The sequence below is a fragment of the Nomia melanderi genome, chromosome 2 (genome assembly GCF_051020985.1).
Source record: "Nomia melanderi isolate GNS246 chromosome 2, iyNomMela1, whole genome shotgun sequence".
NCBI classification, from domain to species: Eukaryota; Metazoa; Arthropoda; class Insecta; order Hymenoptera; family Halictidae; genus Nomia; species Nomia melanderi.
In genome coordinates, this window is record NC_135000.1 from 10352260 (window position 1) to 10376443 (window position 24184).

Here is a 24184-nt window from a genome sequence, read left to right on the forward strand (position 1 = left end):
GTGCATTAGAATTCGAGAAAACGAATAGTTTTAAGAATACTCTAATATTAGATTTCCACCCCTCGCGTTCGACTGTTCATGGAGATTTCAAGCTGCATTCTTGTGAATTCGAAATTGAATTCAAAGTAAATGTCCTCTTGAATTTTGAATTAAAAATATTCCTCTATTGTCGACTATCATAATTTAGAGGAGACGTATCGCATGCCTAGAATAACGAATAAAACTCTTAGGTCGAGATTCCGATGATGCGTGACACAAGTAAAACGAATAAATAAATCGACGATATGGTAAACGGTCGCGTTTATACAAACGAACAATGACGTCGTCGCATGGAAATTCTCGCAACCGAAAGCGACATCCTCCAGTCTAATTGAATAATTAGAAGGATCGCGTGTAAACGCATCCTCGAGCCGCAACAATGCTTTATCGAGCATCCCCCTGGCCACGCAGCCGGTTTTTGTCCCAACGTAATTAACCGTACACGCGTGTACGCTTTCACCTGTTGTTTACAACTAATAACGGAAGTATCTGCGCAAGTTCTTACACGGTTACTTCCTCCAACAATCGTTTCTTCTTCTCTTCCCGCGCATCGAGGCGCGCCGCGGGAACCGAGCGTTGTTTTTGTCGTCATTCCTTTCCGCCTTATCAATTTTCCAGTTGTCTATTGTGGCAGGCCACTGTGGTCCACCTGCAATTATCGATGACGTTACCGATGATACAGTAAAATCAACATATTTCACAAAATTTTGTTTATACGCAACTTCTAAAAAGTTTTCTTCAATGCAATAAATTAGTTAATTGTATCAGCTAGTAATACAATTAACGAGTAACGGTGCTAATAAAATCATTAATACTAATAATCCTATGTATTAATCATTAATACTAAATATCCAATGCTAACAATACTAACATTATAATTTTCTAAGAATATAATTAAAATAACCGGTAAAGTCTAGTTCCAAAATGCACGATGGAACTCGACGCAGGTTGTCTAGATTCAAACCAACGGCCATCTTAGGAAATTCAAACTTCGGGACACGCCGTCCCGTGCTTATGGAGGTAAATCTACAAAAAAGGAAATCAGGGGAATATGATTGAGCAACGTCGGAACAATTTTCAACGACTAGAATGGTGACTGGTTTAAATCGGGCGAACCTGAGCATTATGTGGAAAATCGGCACGTTTACGCCCAAGGTTCGGAAACCGCGGTGCGACCATGCTTTCATGGGTTCGTTGCTCTTCTTTGAACGGGTATTTCGTAACCTACGCGTTCCCCTCGTTCGACGCTCACCTTTCTCGAACGAGATAACGTTTCGCTGGTTTCGGTTCCTAATGCATCATGGAAGCGACACAATGTAACAGCATTATACAATCAACCGCATAATTTACCTGGCTCGCGGTGCCTCACGCTCTTCCTACGTTTCAACGTGCCTGCACGAACGACTCGATTCGATTATCGAATCGATCTTATTCTGCGCACAATTCAAGTTCGTCGAATCCGTCTGTTTTACCATTGGCGGATAACGCGACCAATCGTGACGCAGTTAACAGTTTCGACCGGCGACACCAAGATGGCGGCACTTCGATTTCGTGAGCACTCGATGTATCGATTATCGACGTTCGTTTCAATATCCTTTCGGGAAATCCGCGACTTACCGAAATTTTCGGAAATCCTCAATCCTTTTGGCTAACCTAGATTCGAAGGAGATGAAATTTTAGGTTAGTTTCACGGTTCGCTTACTCGACGCGGTTACAGGCTGTGCGATTCGAATCGGTTTTACGTTCGTTTTGACATTACGTTTCGAGACGATTCGATAGTATCGAGGTTTTTTGGCAGATCGAAAGAAAGATGTCCCTCTATGGTAGATTAGAATGTTATTAGTCATTCGGTCCCGTGTTTGTAAGTAAATATCAGCTGGATGCGCAGAGGAAAACGTTACGTTACTCCGTGACACCGTGTAACGGATCTGACTCGTCAGACGTGAGCATTTCGTCGAACGGGACCAGGCAAAATGGGCCTTTTCCAGACTTCCTCGCCTTTCGACGCTGACGTCGGTGAGCGCTACACTTCTCTCCCTAGCCTTAATTCACTTAAAATCATTATTTCGGATAACTCAATTTCTCGTCAACGGAATCTAGTTTTTTGCCCCCCGACAGCTGGATTCTGCATATTCAGGATCTAGCCGATCCGTTTTTTGCCCCTGAACGTCGCAATTCCGGATTTCGTCGACACATTAAGCGGTTGTTGACATTTGACCTCCAATTAAGATATCAGATTTTGTGAACTGCTCCAATTCACATTTTGCATCTGTTCGATTCATTGTCGGAGTAGTATCTACCAAATGATTCGCTGGAACTTGTAACATTTGGCGATGAATCACAGGAATCTTATGGTCTTTTAATTGGAAGTGGTCATTCTCCATATTAGTACTGCAGAAATGAGATGCGTTTCCATTTAATTTCTGGAACTTTGTTTTACGATGTATCATTGAAATATATGGCAATGTTCGAACAATGCTTTCCATTTTTGTTTTTACAAGAATTCTTTTTTTGCAACAGAGAAGGCAACCAGCGAGAATAATATAGCTGAGGAATGGGGAAAAATAATGGACATTTGCGACAAAGTAGGAACTTCCACTCAAAACGCTAAGGACTGTCTAAGATCCATTGTTAAGAGACTGTACTCTCCAGATCCACATGTTGTTATGCAAGCATTAACAGTTAGTATATCCTTTGGACCAGGAATAATTTCTCTACAGTACAATATCAAATTTATTCTATTGAAAATTAATTTGGCAACTAGTGTTTTAATCTCTTTAGAACGCATGGTTGTCCCATACATTTAATAATTCATTTGCAATTTAGCTATTGGATGCCTGCGTCAGTAATTGTGGGAAAATGTTTCACTTGGAAATTGCATCGAGAGATTTTGAAAATGACATGAGAAAACTAGTTAATCATTCCCAGCCAAAAATTGCAGAGAGAATGAAAGGGTTACTGAAGAAGTGGGCCGAAGGAGATTTTAAAACTGACCCCCAACTAAATTTAATTCCAAGCTTGTACAATAAATTGAAAAACGAAGGTTACGATTTTACTATTATCTCGGATACGGTAAGGCTCGTCTGTTATAAATTTTCTTATCGTTATAAATGTTTAGTTGTTATCGAAATGTAATTCGAGATTTTATGTGAACAAATATGCTGTGATCTTGTAGCCTAAACGTACAAGCGTACTAAGCAAAGATCCAAATGTAGTAACAAATTCACAGGAGGAAGAAGATATTGCTAAAGGTATCCTCATACATTTAAAACGTCGTACATTCCTATTTTCTGAGATCTACGAAGCCATACTTCTTGTTAACTAATTTTTTAGCTATTGAACTTTCACTGAAAGAGAGCAAAGGCCACAGTCAAGCCTCTTCTTCGCACAGTTCACCATCTTCCAAGAAGAACACCAGTTTATATCCAAGCGTAAATACAGCGCTCGGCACTTCCAGCAATTCCGAAGGCAGGAAGGTCCGCGCTCTGTACGACTTTGAAGCAGCAGAAAATAATGAATTAACGTTTTTCGCAGGAGAAATAAGTATGAGCTTCCTTCTTCCTTTTTGCCATTTTTTCAAAGGAGAATTCCATGTTAACCGCAATCGAATAAACTCTGAATACAATACATTGTTATAAAATGAATTGTAGTTAATCTGTTGGACGACTCTGACCCGAACTGGTGGAAAGGCAGTAACTACACAGGAGTAGGACTCTTCCCCTCGAATTTTGTTACCGCAGATTTATCCGTCGAGCCCGAACAATTCACAAGTGAGTTTAACGAAGCGTTAAATATTCGTTAATATAATACTACTTATGCGAACTCCATGTGACAGAGTTGGAGCAAGGCAACAAGAAAATGGTTCAATTCGCCGAAGAAGTGGAGGTGAAGACAGTGAAGAGGGAGCCGGAAGTGATAGAAGTTGAAATAGACGAGGGGAAAATGGATAAACTTTTGCATTTGTTGCACGAAGCTGACCCTCAGTGCGATAACTCTGATCCACAAGAAATGTTGGAGTTGGAAGGTAAATTCTGTCGAACGAAAGACGACGTGCCTAACATGGAGCATCGGTCGATTGACACCCAGCGATATTTTCCAGAACAAGTGACTGCGATGGGACCGTTGATAGACGCGGCATTAGAGAAAGTGGACAGGAGGCATGCACAGTTGACTCAGCTTAGTTCCGACTTGGTGGACGCTCTGAACTTGTACCACACGTTGATGCGAGAACCTCCGCCACCTACACCGTCTAGTTACACGCTACCTAAAATGCCGTCGCACGTAAACCCCTACCAGTACCAAAATCATGGACCACCACCTCCGCACGTGAGTACCATTCACGCGTGCTCTGAATATTAATCGTTATCCGTGCATTATCCCATAACCCATCGAATGATCCGATCGACAGATATTCAACGGAGTACATCCGCCTCATCCATCGTCTTTCCCTGTCGGAAGCAACCCGTCGGTGCCGTACAGCGCCAACATGCCAACAAACGAATACATGGGACCCGCGAGTATGCCAAACATGACTTTACCCCAACATTTTGGGCACGTGCAATCAGGGCCGCACCAGCACCCCCCGGGACACGGCCAAGGCCCACCGGTTCTAGAGCAAACCAGCCTCCCCTACTCCCACCAAGGGTACGTGTTGATGTAACAATTTGCTTTAACGAATGAAATCTGGTAAATTGCCATTGGGAACTGCGGTAGAAACGTTTCTCTCACCTGAAAAGGCACTGAACGGAGTAAGCTAAGAATAAACGAATGTCTTGTAACATTGTGCGACAGATATCCACCTCAGTCTGGTTCTATGCCAGGACCTTATGGTCCGCCGGGGCCAACGGGACCTTCGGTAAGCCAGCAATCCCAGTATGCCCCGCCAAACGGGCAGCATATGTTGTAAAGGATGCTACGCGATTCGAATTCACCCTGTACTCTAACTCAAGCTGTACAATATTACTATATTATAATTATTTAAATAAACATACCCGAAGTAGCCAAAGATATTGGGCTTTTGATAGAAGTTTTGCATTCGAAAGTTATCGTGTAAGCTTGTTGCGTAGACACGTACGCGTAGCGACGGTTCAAGGCGGTTAGAGGCGGCCGCTGTTTACTCTGATTTCGATCACAAGCAGCGGCCGGTATGCGTTCTCTCTTAGGCGTTTCCGTTTCAAACCGATCGGTTTCTTGGTATTGTTGTATTATTCATTTGTGATTCCTCTCGACGTGCAACGTTCATTCATTTTCATTAACTGTCGAACGAAATTAACGTTGCATCGAGAAGGAACTGCGACAAACACCGCCGGCGTTGCACACATACACACATGAACGCAGACATAAATATACGCGTACCGATACGTAATCTTAAGTTCGCGGCGGAGCGGATGCTCCGGCCATTAATTTATAATCTATCGTGTAAAGTTCATCGTGCGTTCACAAAGAGTTCTCTATAGGATTGCACTATCGTTCACCGAGTACACCGAGTTCACGTACGAACGCAGAGTAACGCGAACGGTGGAGACTGCGTATCGAAAAGCATGACCGTGTTTTATAGTTTTTTACCGTCATTCATCCTCGACAAGTAACCGCACGAAAGGAGCCTTAACGGAGAATAAAATATGTAACGCGACGGGCGGCTTGAGAAGCTGCCCGAGCGGAAGAGCGCGTGTCCCCCATGGAAATTCGAAAAGCGATCGCAACAAGACGTCTCGACCTGGTCTAGTCTGTCCGCTGTGTATAATAAATCTATTTCCTATTAAATGTTTATCGAGCGAACCGCGGGGAGCTTTCGATAAATCGTCGACGCATAATATTCGCGAAACTGCTCGTGTGTCTGTGTGTTGTCTCCGGCGCGCATAATATTCGAGGCGATGCGAGCTGAAAGTAGAATAAGACGTCTCTTAATCTTAACTCTTTTTCTTTTGGTAAACGTTTTCATTCACGAATAAAGTGTACATTTCCAAACGATCAAATCCAACGTTACTCATTGACAGACTCATTGGCGAATGAAATTTATATCAGTAAAATTACATAGCGTAACGACATTCTGTTACACAAACACTCGTACTCGAATTCCTTGTATATTATATTGTATATTGTATCATGTATGATAGTAATAATAATTCCAGAGTAAACGACGCTCGACACGAATTAAGCAACCGATTAGAGGGGTAGCAATGTCCTGTGTACTACTCGAGTATATTTTTCCAAATCGTTCTACTTCGTTCGTTTCATTCGGAGTTCCATGTTCTCGGTATTAGCCTTCTTGATTGGTCGTTAAGAGGAGGATGCGTTTCGTAGGACATAAATACACGTGTGTATGCGACAGGGTTCGAATCAGTTGGAAACCGATGACCGTTTCAATGGACAGGATTATTTCTGACACGATAGTGCAATATAGGCATACTTGAACGTGGCGTAGAACCGATTAAATTATCCAGCGAAGAGGCGACGGGGTTGCTGTAAAAATCTACTGGTTGGCCGAACAGTTGAAAGTTGTAATGTATCGCGGGAAACGGGGGAGAACCCGTGGGTCTTTTGTAACGAATTTGTATGGTAGACGCCTCTAACGAGAGGCAGAGTGAGAATGCGAGAGGTGACGACTGTGAGCGAATCAGAGGAGGTGGAAGAGGAGGCACAGGACGTCGACGGAGGATCGGTCCTGTGGAGCATAGATGTAATTTACATTGTATATGTTACGTTGCCATTAAATTCTCATTATTTACATAAGCGTTGCTCAGATTTCGTCACGCGAACCTTTGAAATAATCAAGTTCTAAATAATCGGTGGAACGTTGAAATATCGAAGTACTCGAATAACCAAATTCTCAAATAATAATTTCAAGCCAACAACAATGGTAATGACAAATAAATTGCGGAGCCAGCTAACGACAAGTTGACCAGCCGACGAGCAGCCAACCGCTCATCATCGTCCCTCATTTTTGTTATTGCACGACGAATCAATGTTTCGCCGACCTTCTGATACTTTCGCTACCGCGATCGTTTCCCACAATAGTCGTGATTCCCAAGAATCGTTCGAAATCTCGTCATCTTCCCCGGACGGTATCCGGCGCTCTTTCGCGCACGATCCCATCGGGCTTCAAGATTTACGATCGTCTAACATTCACAGGAAAAAAAGGAAACGGAATATCGCTCGATGGATCGTCATAAATCATCGCGAGAGAACAACGATCCTCGGTTCCTTTGCAAGCCTAAAGTATCAATAATAAGAACAATCATTCTCACGGTATTCTCAAATCGCAAAGTATCCTTATCAAAGTAAGTAACGGTAATGATCACGGGTCAATCTAGACCCGGGCGTCACACGGTCAATCACAGCGGCCGAAAGAAATCCTCTCGATCAACCCTTTGCACTCGAGGGTATTTTTCTCAATATTCATTACTTTCTGACGAAATGTCAATATTTCTTACAATTAACATAAAATACCTTGCATAAATCAACTGACAACTATTTTATTCCGATGTTCCATGTGTTCGTTATATAAAGTTAATATTGAACCTTCAATTTTACAATGTTCTTGAATCAAACCAAATGGAAGACTCTCAGTCACCAGTTGATTTGACACAGTAAAATTATAGTGATATTTAATGTTAAACTTTGTACAATGCCTCGATACGTGACACATTGGAATAAAACAGCTTTGTTCCTCAATGTACCGGCGACTTCTTCTCGAATTAGTCTCAAAGAGCATCGTCTTCGCCTCGTGAAGAAATTTTAAATATTTCTAATAAGAAACATCCGAGTGCAAAGGGTTGAATTCGACTGAATCCGCGATCCCGGCGAGCGCACAAGGATCTAGAATGTGAATGCCAAGGCTGGTGTCTCGATTTTTCCCCGTTTTCCTCGTTCTTCGAGAGGAACGACGCGGGAGATGCCATTGCCAAGGAGGACCGCTGGTTATCCCATCGGTTATGAGGATGTTATGATCAGTCTCTTATCGATGGCTGCCCATCGATATTCAGATCCGTGATGTTGCGTAAACAGCCACCCGTTGACGTCGCTCGTTCAAATAGACAATATAATATTAAATCATCGAATCGAATGATTATCGCACGTCCATCTAGTCTCCGTCTTCTCAAGAGCTTCGAAATCCTCGTTGAATCTGGTAATTCGATTTGGTCGGGGTCACCGGTGACCCTGACGTTCGACTCGTTAACACTAGAACTACGAATTTAAAACGATACGTGATCCCTATAAAAATTGTAACAAATTATTTTCGGTTTCTTGAAACATTAACATCATTTCAGATATTCAATGCTTTTATCAATAATTCCAAAACAATCGAAACCAGTCATTTTGACTGTTGCAGTAGTTCCAGTGTTAATGATGACGCTCGTCGTTGTCTACCGGTCGTCTTTCCCATTCGCGTGATCAATCTTCGAGAAATGGGTCAAAGGATGGCCGCGCGGTTGTCCGTGAGGTCTCTATAACAGGACAGGACAGAAGACGCTTTCGCAGGCGAGGACGGCGAGAGACAATTACGAAAACCACATCGGTCGCTGATGGAAACGCGAACCCATCAGAAAACTATAAATAGCAAACGGACGCATTCTGCGCATCCCAGGTGATGCCTGGGATTGAACGATCGCTCGTCGAAAAAATCGCTCATCGGAATCGTCGAAATCGCCGAAGGCAATTCGAACGATCGAGAAAGACAGAAGACGCTTTTCCCGAAGAAGCCATTTCTCCTCGAAGAAGAACGACACCGCGGTGGCGCAGGTCTCTCGGAAACGGAGAGGCGAAGCGAGGTCAACGATCGTCGTTTAACGATCGTGTTATTCGAGGCTCATCTTCGGCCTTGCCTCCTCGTTCCTCTAGAAGACGGAGAAGGAAGAAAGTTTACGCGGCCGCAAGGACTCGCAATTTTGTTAAGCCGGCCGCGTATAAATTAGTTGATTCATACGGAAAGTGAGCCGTCATTCCTTCGGGATTGCTCAATCGGGGGGCTGCCGGCTACGCGAATCACAATTTATTTTCCTCGGCTCGACGTGGCGAAATCGGAGCCCGAATGTATTAACCCTTTACACTCCAAAGTTTTTCACTGGAAATATTCGATATTCAGCGATGAGAAATGATGTCTGAAATTAATTAACGAGGAAACATATAAATTAAGGAGGATAGTTATTTGATTTCAATATTCCACATGTTGATGAATCATATAAAGCTTAATATTATATGTCAGACTTTATAATTTTGCAAATCAAATCAAGTGGTGACAGAGTGACGTCTCGAATACAAAGGGTTAACCCTTTTCCGTCGACTGCCGACTCAGTTGAACATTATGGAATTAGGATGTTATGAATCTATAAAGTAAGCTTACAATGTTGTAAACATGTAAAATCGCGAGAATCGTGGTAAAATTGAAAGATTATCAAGTTACAAAGTTACTAAACGATGAAATTGCGAAACGGTGGAGCGTCCGAAATGAAGAATCGAAAAATTATTCAATTAGGACGTTACAAAATCGCAGGAGCGTACATTAAACGCTATAAATTTCTGTTTAACAGAGTCGATTAGATAGCAGCCCATTAACCGGACGAGCTCCCGAACGAGCAGAAGCGTAATAATAAGATTTCAAGCGATTCATTTCGCAACGGTCACAACTATATAATTTCATTAATGTTCGCACGGTGGTCGTGGCGTAACCTCACGCGAGGATAGCTAGACGAATAAACCGGGGAGGACTGGATCGGTTAAGGCGACTACATAATAAGAAACTTCTGCTCCGAGGGCAATTAGAAAAATATAAAACCGTAATAAGTCGAAGGTGAACAAAGGGGAAGAGAACTGTCAGGCTAACGCGAGTCGTTTAAACTTTAAGCAGTCGGGTTTCAAACGATCAAGATATCGAGCCGCGTAATTGTCCTCGAACCGGAAAGCGGAAAGCGGAAAGCGTCCAGCCCTCGTCATCGATCGGATAATCCTACGCTTCGAGCCTCGTCAAACATTAAATCTAATTAGTACGTTGGTTCCGTCGGACGAAATCGATCACGCCGATTCCCACTGAACCAGCGGTTATCAACGATTTCGTCGCTTTAACTTGGTAACTCGGCCGTTTGTCGATTCTACCATTCCACAATTTGACGATTCTCATAATTCCATAATTTTATCGTTTTATGAATTCAGAGTTTCACAATCTCACAGCTTCACAATTTCAGAATTTCACAATGTTCCACGTGGGATCGGAAGGTCAAGTTTCATTGAAACGTCTCTGAAATGATTGCCCTAAATTACAACTGATCATTGAATTATCTTTAACCCTTAGCAGACTCGATATTCTATTTTATTGCAACCTCTACCTGTTTTAACAATTTTATCTATATCTATTTATCAGAATTGTACCATTTAAAGGTAACATTTCAATGACTCCCAAATATTCTAGAATAAACAAATAAAGCGTCATATTAAGCAGTAATTGAATGAACTAATGTCGACGTGAACTTCAAAGAAACCAAGAGCACTTCGGACCGCAAAGGGTTAAAACTCAAGTTGCCTCGCGTTGGGCACCACGAGCCTATGCAACGCAGTTGCGTGCAAGCAAGTTCAAACGACACGTGTCTACATGTATTTTACATGACAAGAGGAACTTTAAAAAAAGATGGCTGCAGGACGTAAGGTTTGCCAGGCTCGCCACTCAATCCGAATAAAGTACAGTGACATTTAGCCCGCGAGCCTCGAAAACAAACGGAATTTTTCTTTCGGGGTTTCGTAACCCGGCAACCTTAAGCCTTTCGCTGTCTCTTTCGACGTCTACTCGACGTCTATTGGAATCCGTGGCCATGTCCGCCAATTTCGTAGACCTTGCCGTTCGTGGAACGTTAATTCGACGATCTTCAACGTTGCCTATTCAATCTTAGACGCTAGAGCTATCTGACAATCAAATTGTATTTCGCTGGAACTGTCAAACAATCGAATTGTCTGGATTGTTGCTTATAAATGGCGATCATCTTGCCACAAATTGTATTATAAAATAAAGAAGACATAGGTTGTTTAACACTAGAACTAGCATTTACGATTAATATGCAATTATAAAAATAAATAATAACTCAAATGAAGCTATTTATTTTCAGAATCATTTCGAATATTCAATGCTTCTAAGATATGAATGATTGCTAAACAAAAACATCGAAACCAGTGATTTTGACTGGTACGTAGTTCTAGCGTTAATAGTGGCAGCGTCGAAGGTGTCGTCGAGAAACGTAAAGAGGAGAAACCACGAAGAAGCGACCGCGAGATGGACCCAGCTAGGAACTGCATCGCGCCTGACATTGGCGGACATGTTCGTTCCTCTCGGTGTCTTCGATTACCCACCGGTGAAAGTTAACGACGAGGTGCATCCCCAAGGTCATCCGCGAGGAGTCACGAGCCAGGAGCCAGGAGCCACGAGCCACGAGCCACGAATCACGGAGAAGCAGTTATCCTTTTTTAAAATTCGAATGTTATCGGTCGGTCTCCTCCATTTTACTCTCCAATAGTAGAGAGGACAAGGTGGCCATGGAATTATGGACAGTGACCGAATGGTTACATTGCATAACGGCCGTTCCTCGTATCTGTAAAATTCACAGTCACACATCAGAACATTCCACCTCTTCCACGCGCCTATCAGAAACAAATAGACGAGTAAATAAACAAGTATACGATACTCGTCAGCTTTTCAATTAGTCTCCCAATTGATTTCTCAATTGGTTTACCCGGCGATTAATTAGCTGTGCATCGATACTTGTTTTAAAGCTGCAGCTTTTCCAGTTCCTCGATGAATCTTTCAAGTAGTTTCTATATTCATTTCTGAACTAGTACTCCCGTCACAGTCTGAACGTCGAAGAAGTTAGACAAAGTGGTCGCAGAAGAAACGCATCCTCAGCCACGGCAATCCGAATGGAAATAATTGAGGTATTTCTAAGGGAGAAAAGAAAAGCGAATGCAACGGAATGCAGGGGGAATGCGTATATTCTGGGTCGAGCGCTGATTATCGACTTCCCTCTAACAAACGCGCGGGAAACTGCGCGAGTGTCCTCGGGAAGTCGCATTGTTCGCCAGGCGGCCGTTCGTTCTTTTACGCGATTCTCCTGTTGTGTTTCGACGTTGCCCTTTGCCACCTATAACCGTGCACGGTTCACGGTTTCCTTAAAGCGAATCGAACCGAACGAGCAGCAAAGTTGAACCGGTGCTTTCGAAACCGACACCTTGGCGAGGACGAACGGTAGCCTCGTTTCACATTAATTAAAACCAAATAGATCACTATAAATGCAAATGTTAAATTAGCCCAATGAATTCAACCGTTTGCACTCGACAAGTGACAGCGGAATTCAATATTAAATATTCTATAAAATTTACATATCAAATAGATCTCTCAATATATTATTTGCAAATATTAAAAAATGAATATGCATAACAAAATCTTGTCGACTGCAAAGGATTGACGCTTAATAAATATTTAGATTCTTACGTTGTCGGAGAACGTGCGTTTGGTCGACAGCAACCCTTCAGCGACTCGAGGGTCGTCCGATCGGATAAAAGTCAGTCTCGCTTGTTGGGACGCGTCACGTGAGGCTCGATCGGCAATTATAATATTATTATAGACTAATTACGACTACGGTCGAGCCGCGAAGCAAAGAAAAGAAGAGAGAAGAGTAGAGATGGGTCCTTGTGATTCAGAGTGGGACGAGTCCTCCGGCTGGTGGGGACCATTTCTATATAATCGACGGCGACGGTGCCCGTCTCTTCATATTCTATCAGTGGCCAGGTTTCTTTCACCGTTGAACTCTTTCTTCGACCCGCAGGTCCGTCGTTTCGTCGTTCCGCCGTTTCGTGATAACAAACAGAGAAAGACAGACAAGTGAGGCAAGGTGAGTAGTGTTTCGGACGGAAGCAACCGAGTGCGCCGGCTTCCGGTGGACGGAACGGTTAATAGAGTAGACCACCTCGATTATACGAACCAGTGACGCGTCTCCTTTTTTCCGTCGTTCAATTAGCCAAAGTACATTCATTGCCTGAAACACACCATGGTCTCGATTCATTGGGACAATCGAGTTCAGACAACTTGCAAATTTTAGTGCTAAGATATTACTTGTTAATTGCGGTAACGTTTCATTACTTCCATGTAGTTTCATTTAATTTCCTATTTTCTGTAGTATGTAGCTCGTCGCTTTGGCAGGTGAATGGCTTTGCTCTTCGCATTTTTATTGTTGGAAAGCTTCTCGGTCCCAATTAGTTGGGGAACGAATGGGAAATTACTATTCAGTTCTTCGTTTCTGAGATCCTTCATTCTGAGATTGATGATTCTAGATCGATCCTTTCCAGATCACACGTCAGACGTGTAACAGCATCTATTGCAGATAAGATCATTAAGTAAATTATCGATTCAAACGTTTTCTTTTCCAAAGAATAATAATCGCCACCTGTTTTTTTTACAGAATATCAGTTTTTATAAAAATATCTACTCTTCACGATGAATGTATTTCTTAAAAGCTTTGATTTGGAGTCGAAGACGGGTTGAAAAGAACTGCTTTGAGTTAATTAGAAGCAACCATTACGCGGTGTATCAACCGTAGAAGGCGGCGTGGATAATTATCGGTTCAATCATCGATTCGCACGACCACAGAGAAGCGAGGTTCGCTTACGGATAAGGGAGTGGTTCGCTTCGCCACTTTTACGCGGTTCAAAGTTGATTCATTAGCCGGTCGACACTTTCCTCTTGTGTGCAGAAAAAGCGGCATGAAAGTTCGTCAACGGTGTCGTTACATCGATGCCACCCAAAAGAGAAACTCTCTCCTCGTTGACTCGGGGAAACGTCTCTTTGTCACGTTTTTATCTCGATCCCTCTCCAATTCCTCGCGAATCTTGGAATTATCTGCAACGTTCATCCAGCAACACTGAAATTTCCAATTAGCATTAAAAGAAACGTCCAATTATTGAAATGATGGAACAATGTCGAATTATTCAAACTGAACGAATGATTTCCAATGGTTAAAGTTTCGACAAAAATTGAAATATGATTAGCGTTTGATAAAAATAGTAGAAACGCGAATTGCATAATTAAGAGGATCCTTTCGTTGGGCGCATTGTATGCAAGAAATACATTTAGATAATGTGGACTCACGGTTTCGTTTGAACAAGGCGGGTTGCATCAACCATGCCCATTGTGCGCTGAAAAGAAATGTTTGCACTTATCTCGCCAAGATAATCCTGGTTTCTTCATGTTGGTTTAGAAAGAAGCGTGACCTGATTTCCAAACCGATCTTCGTGAAAATATTACTGTTGCCAAACTGCCCGACAAACGGCTGAAAGAACGTGCTTTGTATCATTATAGATCTCTCTGAAACAAACGAAAACGAAACTAAGTTGGACTTTCCTTATGAATATTCATCAAGCTAGCTGGCATTTCATCTTAACCCTTTGAACTCCGTAGGCTCCAATATTGCACCAGTTATAATAAATATTTTAATGAAACTTAAAGAAACTACCCTAAAATTATTCGATTTTCCACGCATCCGAATTTCGCACTAAGCAAATTATAGCATTTCTCATTTTCGCTAGGAATACTATAAAAATTAGCAGTTGCTGATAGATTACAAAAGAACCTGGAGTGCTAAGGGTTAAATTAGCGAATAATTAATCAGCTGTACGAGCCGTTTAGCTCAACTTTAAAGAACGATTTTACAAAGCACGTCTGAACAGTGAAAATAAATTAATTGAAAATAAAGAATAGTCGGTTCTCTTGCTAATTCTATTTGAATTACGACTAATTAATAAATCGACGTGTAATCGGTTTGCGACTGGTTCGCGATTGATTTCAGATGATGCTGGTGCCACTGGCCGTGGTGGTGTTCGCGGCGTTCGCGTACGCCGAACCCGCCATCAACGAAATTCGGCCGCAGAGCAACAGACCCGGAAGATTCCTCTCTCTCCCCGTGCCGCAGAAGTGCTCGAACCGTAAGTAAACACGTAGCGAAGCCAACGCTCGCCGAATCTTTCGAAACGCTCGGCGCCTCGAGTGGCAAACTTGAAACGGCCCCAAACGGGGAGCCGAAGTAACGGTTATCGGCGAGAGAAATTGTATTCCGGTCGCTCGTACTCGCGTCGAGTATCGTTATCGTTCTCATTAGAACCGTGGACCTCTATGGAAAACGACAATTTTCAGATTACAACTGGAAGAATAGAATTACCATGGAAACATCGTTCAAAGTGTCGTTTTGGAAATTCAGTTTTTTCAATCTTTCATAAACGCATGATGTATAGAATAGTTGCTAGTAATTAATATTGTTCATTAAGAGGCTCTAAGTTCTTATGCGTTTATTGCAAGCATGCAACATTCTAAAGAACGCAATAAGAGAAACATAAAATATCCAAAGCATCGCAATTCTATCTTTCCAATTGTTCTCCAATCATGTTTAACCCTTTGCGCTCGAAAGTTCTTCACTAGAAACATTCAATATTCTCTTATAAGATACAGACGATGTTTGAAATTAATTAATGAGGAAACATATGTGAATTAAGGAGGATAGTGATTTGATTTCAATACTCCACATAATGATGCATCATGCAAAGCTTAATATTATATATAAGACTATAATTTTGCAAATCAAATCAAGTGACTGAATCACCTCTTGAGTGCAAAGGGTTAACATTGCAATTCCAAGATTCTGAATGCCCCTAAAGATCCGCAATCCACGGATCAGTGCGACACCGCCATCGGAAATTCCCGGTGGCTCGTAACTGCCACCCTGACCAGTGTCCAAGATGACTCGAGAGTCATCCGGGTTGCACAATAGACCAGGTAACCGGCGTCACGTGGCCGCTCGAGGAATATACGACGGCGGTGTTGCGCGAGAGCCTTTTTAGCGTGTATTAGCCGCGTTTAGCCTCAATTCCTTCCAGCGGAGCGTGCCGGTGCATCGAAATGCGATTCTTGATTCACGGAAGCGTCCCAATCTCCGCGAGGCTCGCCCGGAATGTTAATTATTTAATGACCATGCGCCCTGATTCGTCGCCGCTTCACGCACGGTCACTTTCTCCGGAGACTGCCTCTGCCCGCCTATTCACCTGCTCCCTCCTCGCGATACAGTTCTCATTTCGCAGGTGTTCCCGGTTGACGCTCGTGTCGCCGAGCTCTGCTTCCAAACCCGTTCCTGGTTTCTTCCTCGATCACTGGAAAATGAATATTGAATTAGAAGAAAGTTTAGCTACTCGGTACTTCAAGTATATTAGGACCTCAACACTAGAACTACCGTACCAGTCAAAATGACTTCAGTTTTTCTGTTTTACAATTATTGATATCTTCAGACCATTGAATATTCGAACTGATTTTGAAAATAAATAGTTTCATTTGAATACTATAATGAATGTATGAAGAATCTATTGCTACAATATTCATAGCGATTACATTTCAATGGTATCAAATGCTCGGTAGTTCTAGTGTTAAAATCTGCTTGTATAGCTTGATGACTGCTTGATCGTTGAAGCTCTAATTTGAAGCCTTGGGAAGCCAGGTTTCTTTTGCATCAGATCCTCGATGTGACTTTAATATCCTTCGTCCTGGCGAAGATTGCAATGCTTCGCATTTATGTTGATTAAGTGACCTGTCAACAAAAATGTTCACTTGTGATTCATGGTTTTATCTAGCTAAATGCAGACTTTAACGGCTATTCCGATTTCAATGAATTTTATTGAAAACTACATTGACTGGAGAAAGGCGAAGACACTATCAGCTAATAAAGTGCTAGATCTATTGATACGTCGACTGTTGAATCGGTTTTCTTAAGTGGAGAGCTACAGTTGTCTATATCTATCTTAGTGACAGGTGTGTTCACCTTCCACCTTACAGATTCAATAAAATTCTATAAACATTCTTTAATGAATATTCACGTCAACTTTGATCGATGCGTATCCCAGCATCCCATTTGCCTACTCTGAGACCTCTAACTTCCAAGAGCTAAACGCACGGTCAATTCCTTTAAGAGCAAACTGACCAGGTCTCCAAAGACGAGTCTGTTAACACTAGAACCACCGTACCAGTCAAAATCACTGGTTTCGATTTTGTTTAGCAATTATCGATATCTTCAAAGCATTGAATATTCGAAATGATTTTAATAAATAGTTCCATTTCAGTACTATAACGAGTGTCTGAAGAACCTGGAAATAATCCATTGTTACAATTTTTATAATTGCATATTGCATATAGGTAGTTCTAGTGTTAACTGAGAAACGGACAGACAGTTTCGGTAGAGCCGATATCGCGGCGGTAGAACAGTCTAGAACAAAGTAGAATGAACATTCGTGAAACGAGCAATCCGTGCAACGGATCCAGTAACACAGGTGGCGATCGAGGCGTCAAAGTCATCCTCGCGGCGACGAAGGATCACGCGGTGTTCGCGGGCAAACAGAAACTTTCTCTTTCGGCGATGCGATGCACTCGAAACGCTGATATTCGGAATCGGCCGTGACGTCAGCCGTTCGCATGCTCGGAGAGCGTTCTGAAAGATGCTCGCAGGCCTTGAGTGTCCCGCGTCGAAAGCGGCGTTTCGTATCGGAATCGATGCCTCTGAAACGGCCGAGCATGAATAATTAATTGGAAGCTCGTTACGCAACGGCCGGATCCGATGGAGATGTTTGGACTTAGAGACAACCGTTTAGAAAGAAAACCAGTCGATTAATACCGATGTCGCTTGCTCGCCCGTTCGCTCGCTCGCTCGCCGCACGGATGAATTAATTCCGCAAGATTGATGTCAACGCTGCAACGGTAAAAAATTACTTAACCGTTAGCTTTAACGGCCACGTTGACGGCATTTCTACCGGCTTTGTCATCGTCACGACTTCATCGAGGCTGGATCTTTATGCGTTTATGAGAAATTTGAAAACTCCTTAGAATTATAAGGGATGTATCAAATTTCTTTCATTATATATATTTGTACAAGATGTCCGAATCATAAGTATAGTTCCTTTTGCAAGATATTACAAAATTACAGATAGATACAATAGAAAAATCTATTTTTATAATGATATGTTTGTAAAGATTGAATTTGCATAAAGATCCTCAGGCTATCGGCGCGTATTAACACATTAAATGCTTCTAGCCGGGTAATAAAAAGCGAAGAATAATCGCTACTAAATCGTTACTCATCGCTCGGATCATCAATGATACTTTACGAGCGTTTCAATTCGAAAAGGCTGTTACACGCTTCAGCCGCCGTGGAAATCGAATTGAACTCTTGCTCTATGAACGGTCCGTTCCGATCGAGGGAAACGGTACGCGTCTCGAGAGCTTCGAGACCTCGGAGATCAAACAAATGAGAAGCGTGATATTTTCGAAAGCGGAGAATCGATTCACGGTAACGGAATTTTAACCCTTTGCACTCTGTTGTCACCACTGCGGCGACATTGTAAGACAAGTTTATAACTTCGTTTTTTGTCAAACGTAACTTTAAAATCTACACGCGCTTTTTTAATGACACAGCATATAATGATAGCTCGTATTAAAACTGTTTCGGAGTCGCTGAAAGGTTATATTAAAAATTGCTCGGAGTGCAAAGGGTTAAAGTGATCGCGTTTCTACAGCGTGTGATATTAGGTTTACGGGACGTATGACGAACTGATTAATCTGGCGCGTATCGAATGTCTAAACGAACATTTTTCTGTACAATAGAATAAATATCCGTAAACCTAATATTAACGCGAGAGGCACGAGGGCCGTGGGACTGAATCACCTTTGCAACGCGCGATGCAACGGTGTTCAATAGAACCGCGACCGTCTTACATCCCAATGATCGCGATCCTCCGCCCCCTCGAATGCTCGATCGCCTGGCGATCCCTGCAGTCTGCTCGATCAAAGCGCATTCCAGCTTTTAACGAGAACTGTCTCTGAATTTTACAAGCCACACGATCGCCATTCAGTGCACCTAATCACACGTGTTTCGAATAAGATGTTCATACTGTTTTTCTGATAGAAACGTATACACACACGCACACGTGTGGCTCGTAGAATTAAAGTACTTTCTAAAAAGCATTCTACCGGCGGAGTTGAATTATTATCGGAGGTTCGGTCGAACGGACTGCATGTAACGCGAGATGCCTCCACTCGGTACCTCGCAATTAGTAACAACGAGAGGATAGAGTCACGCATCGTGTTGGATCGCGTCGCGTCCCGCCGATGAAATCATCGAAAGCGGAGTTCCTTCGTGACCCCGTTTCCCGGGAGCATCTGCAGGGGAAATCATTCCACGCGCAACCCTTGCGCAAACCCGTGTAGCCGATCGAACGTTGTTTCGCTGGAAAAATTGAAGATATTCCATTACGATGCTACGGTGTTATTGCTTGTAATTCCAGCGACGCTTAATTACTTATACCAGCTTTGAGAATTCTTTTGTCTTCCATCTCGTAGATCTTGTCGGTCACTAACGAACGGTTGATTGCTCGGGTTTCTGCTGTCTGAAACGTGGTGCCAATTAGTTGAGAGTTTAATAATGTACTGGATACTGGAATAATTACCTCGTAGTTTTCATAATATTCAATTAACTCTTCCCTGTAGTTTCATCGAGTTCACTTCTTGTTACACCTGAAACACCTCGGTCCCAATTACTTAAAACCATCGAATTAAGAGATGTTAGCCAAACATCATTTGCGCATTTTCATTGTCTGAGCCAACCAACTCCGAATTAGCCGGGACAATCAAGGTTCCAGCGTACCTTCGGCCGAGAATACCGAGTCGAGGAGCGAGAGCCGAGTAGTTTTTAATAAGAATTGCGCAAAGACCGGCGAGAGAGGAGCCTCGAAGAAGGCTAACGAATCGCCTCGAAGTTGAGGCGCCTTATGACAGCGCTGACTGTCGCAAACAATCAGCTGTCGCAACGTGTTCTCCGGTAAGGTTCCGTCCGACTGACAACTTTACAAAAGGCCGATGTTCGTTGCCACGAAAATGTCAGGAATCGTTGCGAAAGGAAGCACGACGCTGCTCCCGCGAGATAATTCCCCCGTCCCATCGGTCGCCGGCCGCTGCAGCGGCCCGTACCGATGCGACTGCCCCATAAATCGCGGATATCAATTAATCGGCACCACTGATCGCGCCCAACTCTCGCACCCGACAAGCCTGTACCCCCACAAACTTTACTGGCCGAAAGAATCCACTCTCCAGCGATTTTCAAACGTATTCACCGCCGATTTCTACCTTGGCAACCAGCCCGAAGTTCAACATGCCCATCGAAGTTCCTGAAAATACAACTGGATACTCGGAATTACGACGGAAAACGATCTTCCCCGTCAAGTATAGCAGGAAGCAGTACACGGTGGACATTTTAGGTGAATTTTCCACTGGGTGTGTTTCGCAAAATTCCCGATTTTCCAGTTGCCGCAAGCGCAACGGAGTCCGCAGCCTAGCGGCCGCGATCGGTCGCCGGCGATAGAAATCGATTTCGACGGAAGGAAGGAAAACGAGGAGACAGGAAGGAGGGAGGAGCAGGCAGGCAAGGGAAGGAAGTGGTTTCCGATTATTCCGAGGCGCACAATGCGGCGATCGTTCGAGATAGCGCGATTGTTTTCACGTTCATTGTTGCGCCGGTCTATCGCGGAGACGATAAGAAACAGGGATTTACCGCAGGAGAGGAAGCCGGTTGATGTCTGGTCGATTTGCCGGGGAAATTCGGCGTTCGTCGCTTTGCCCTAGTGTCCCACGGTTAGCCTAAACGCTGGGTCTATGAGCGTTCATCGTGGTTTACTCTATTGTTCTTGGGAAAGTCGGCTGTCCCGTCAGAATTCGTTTCCTCAGTAATTGAACTGAAAAATAGACAATTTCTACAGGTGTTCGTCGATGAAAATTGATTTTGATTGACGTTCGTAAAATGCTATTGTAGAAGAAACTCGCCCGCAGACCTCTCGGTCGCGTCTCGAGGGGAAAATCAATAGGGCCGCGATCCGACGCGAGTCCTCTCGAGATCTCCGCTGGGAGTACGTCGCGTGTACGATTCAATTATGTTTAAGTTGCGCGTGCAATCCTGTGCTCGAGAGCCGGGTTTCTAATCGGAGGCACATGATTATCGTCTGGTTAAATGTCAACGGTTTTACGCTCTTCCCTGGTATTTATACCAGCCGGGAATGCCTGTCCCGTCGCCGATTTACGACGGGTGTCTCGTCACGAGGTTCCCACGACGCGTGTTTGCGAAACCGTCTTTTCGCAAGGCTGAACTTAACCACCGTTTGGGACACGTTTCGGCCGACGGGAGTCTCCGGAGTACGCTGCTACTTTGATTAACCCTTAGCACTCCAGATGGTTTTGTAATCTATCAGCAACTGCGACTAATTTTTATAGTATCCCTGGCGAATATGAAAAATGCTGTAACATTTCTTAGATCTTTGATTTTCCTTAGCGCAGAATTTTGATATGTGCAAGATCTAATAATTGTGGGGTAGTTTCTTTAAGATTCATTAAAATGTCGATTATTCCTGGTGCCATATTTGAGCTTACAGAGTTCAAAGGGTTAATGCCTTAGGCAGAGATTCGACCGTTTTTCAATGCTGAAGTCTTTAGGCTACGCTAGTACCTCGATCGACGGTTGAGCTACAGTTTCGACCATTTTTTCAATGTTACAATAGCATCGAGCGAGGTCTCACTGTACTCTGGACTACTCTGGAGACACTACGACTTGAGTTTTCCTCCTTTCCTCGACGCAGTGCCTGCGACGACGAGTGAATTCGACTCGATTCGATTTATTCTGCTCCACAGGGCCAAAGGAATTTAACTACAGAGGCCACAACTACTTCTACAGCGGCCACATCCCGGCTCACGCTAACCAAAGGGTGGATTGGCTGGACGCCAGGAACATTTGCAGGGAGTACTGCATGGATCTCGTGTCGATCGAGACTCAGGACGAGAACAACATGATCTTCAGGCTCATCCAGCAGAGTAAGTTCAACGAAATTGCGACACCCTCTACAGTTATTAACACAATCGTGTAGTTACATAATAACTATAGCTATAAACATTGTGCAGGATGCACGAAGCATAATAGGAAAACATTAGGAAAACAATTTTCCATTAGTTCTTCTAATTGCCTTCTTAAGGAACTCGCGTTCCCACGAGGAGCCGCGGTCTAATTATCCCCGCGCGCGTCGTACGCGATTGTAACGATGATTACACGGCAACCGAGGCGATCGATATCCGTTCGAGGCATTATTTAGATCGTAGATCCGTTCATCCCTGTCGCAACTCTAGCTTAGAAAGTTCTCCAACCACCTCGAGCCGAGCGTCGCCGCCGTACGATACAGAAGCGACCGACTTCGTGAGCAATTTATTACACTCAACCTACTAACTTTCATCCTCGCCGGGCAGATGGTTCAGAAATTTCGAAACGGACGGTGTCTCAGCGATTCATCATGCCAGCGGTGTTTCACCACGGCGGGCGCGAGGAAACGCGAGAAAACGCGGGGAAACGCGAGAAAACGTGAGAGAACGGCATTCGGCCGCCATTGTTCCGGACAATAAGACTTTTTCCTGTCTCGCCGAGGTGAATCTTATCTTCGCGCGATAAAGATACATTTACACTTGGCCAACCGTACGGAAGGAAGCCGTAGCTGCAACAGTTTCCATGGAAAATCTCGTTAAACGTCTCCCATTAACACTAGAATTACCATACCAGTCAAAATGACTGGTTTCGATTTTGTTGTTTAGCAATTATCGATATCTTCGAAGCATTGAATATTCGAAATGATTTTGAAAGTAAATAGCTTCATTTGAGTACTATAATGAATGCCTGAAGAAACTGGAAATAATCTATTGTTACAATTTTTATGGGAATTGCATATTAATCGTATTAAATGCTAAGCGACAAACAGAAGAAAATAAATACTGATAAAGAACAAGCGGGAGGTCCATTCGGTTGGCCAAGTGTTCAAATATTCGCGTTACATGGAAATCTCGAACCTTCTCCTCGGCGACCAGTTTATCAGAGCTCGTAGCTCGCCGCGACTGGATCTCCCAGTTGAATTTAGCGGCTGAATCTTTAAGGCGAGGCGGGAGATCTTTAAGTAGGTTGAGGCTGAGAGATCCCATCGTTTTATACATGCGTGTACATTGTTGCATCACGAGACTCATCAATCTTCGGCGCGCACGTGCGCGCCTCGGGTTTCCACAATAGGCAATAAACTTTTAGGATGTCTATCTCTAGCGTTCGAAGCGTCGGCCGGGAAGCGTGCGTTCATTTTCCGAATGATTACTTAACGCGGTTTCACGTTGAATTTCATGAATATTCGAAAGCGTCCGTTTCCGAATTTCGAATTCCCAAGGTTCCAAACGAACAATTGTTCCTACGGACAGTAGAATAAATAACAAGTATCCATAGACGTTGCGAAAAATGAGAAAAATGAGAAACCATTTCCGCCAGCGAATAATTGATTCTGTCCAGACGATGTCCCTTACATCTGGACGTCCGGGCGCATCTGCGACTTCAAGGGCTGCGAGAACAGACGCGACCTCGAGCCGAAGGCGCTCTACGGGTGGTTCTGGTCCGCCAACAGGAAGAAGATGGCGCCGACTCACCAAGTGCCCGACGGCTGGACCTTCAACCCGTGGTCCCAGACGGGACACAAGAAGGTCAGGCAGCCGGACAACGCGGAGTTCGACATAAACGGCACCAACGAGTCCTGCATGTCCGTCCTGAACAACGTGTACAAGGACGGGATCAGCTGGCACGACGTGGCCTGCTACCACCAGAAACCGTTCGTTTGCGAAGACTCCGAGGAGCTTCTGAACTACGTGGCCAGCACCAACCCCGGCCTCCGCCTCTGAACAACCAGTCCCCGACGAAGATCGCATCGGCAGCCGCCCTATCCGTCCACGCGACTCCAGCGGGACGCCAGCCAAAAACGAGATGAAAATGAAAACGAGAACCACTGTCAAACGTTTCCTCTACAATAAATAACTATTTAAGTACAACTCGCTTTTCTGTTGCCTCCTCGTCCGGACGAGAAACATGGATTCCCGATACTTCGCAGATGGAAAGATTCTTCGACGATTCGCTCTTACCGAACACGTTCTCCGCGATCGTTCTTCGGGTACCTTTGTCCAGGGCTCGGACTTTCTCGTCGGGGTTATTCGCTTTTCGGGATTCTCGTTCAGGATAAACTAACCACAGGAGAA

At 43.7% G+C, this 24184-nt stretch overlaps 3 protein-coding genes across 10 annotated transcripts in view; 2 read left to right on the forward strand and 1 right to left on the reverse strand.

Moving 5' to 3' along the window:
• Positions 1-20973, reverse strand: part of LOC116432992 (uncharacterized) — a 38375-nt gene extending 17402 nt beyond the window's left edge. Inside the window, exons 1-10 of one of the 7 annotated variants that reach the window (XM_076365100.1) lie at positions 19546-20973; positions 19404-19485; positions 19070-19325; positions 16295-16640; positions 16105-16209; positions 13461-14377; positions 13130-13388; positions 12509-13052; positions 11374-12300; positions 545-688 (exon numbers count right to left, since the gene is read on the reverse strand). The gene's annotated coding sequence lies outside the window, so the exon portion shown is untranslated. Of the gene's footprint in view, positions 1-59; positions 516-544; positions 689-910; positions 1066-1155; positions 1330-1389; positions 1496-11373; positions 12301-12508; positions 13053-13129; positions 13389-13460; positions 14378-16104; positions 16210-16294; positions 16641-19069; positions 19326-19403; positions 19486-19545 lie in introns of those variants that run through there. The other 6 variants (XM_076365099.1, XM_031990557.2, XM_031990553.2 and 3 more) reach the window with 6 other exon arrangements.
• Stam (signal transducing adaptor molecule) lies at positions 1626-6771 on the forward strand. Its single transcript, XM_031990518.2, has 10 exons — positions 1626-2055; positions 2560-2720; positions 2866-3111; positions 3215-3290; positions 3373-3582; positions 3690-3809; positions 3875-4063; positions 4139-4365; positions 4448-4683; positions 4831-6771. The coding sequence occupies exons 1-10, from the start codon at positions 2013-2015 to the stop codon at positions 4943-4945; spliced, it is 1623 nt and encodes a 540-aa protein (XP_031846378.1). The 5' UTR covers positions 1626-2012; the 3' UTR covers positions 4946-6771.
• slf (C-type lectin domain-containing protein slf) lies at positions 12760-24089 on the forward strand. 2 transcript variants are annotated; one of them, XM_031990571.2, is made up of 4 exons: positions 12760-12908; positions 14859-14994; positions 21773-21952; positions 23451-24089. In XM_031990571.2, exons 2-4 carry the CDS (start codon positions 14859-14861, stop codon positions 23831-23833), a joined length of 699 nt encoding a protein of 232 aa, XP_031846431.1. In that variant the 5' UTR covers positions 12760-12908; the 3' UTR covers positions 23834-24089. The 2 variants fall into 2 exon arrangements, with proteins under 2 accessions (XP_031846431.1, XP_031846432.1); XM_031990572.2 differs by lacking the exons at positions 12760-12908; positions 14859-14994 and adding an exon at positions 20914-21280.
• The last annotated feature ends 95 nt before the right edge of the window (positions 24090-24184 follow it).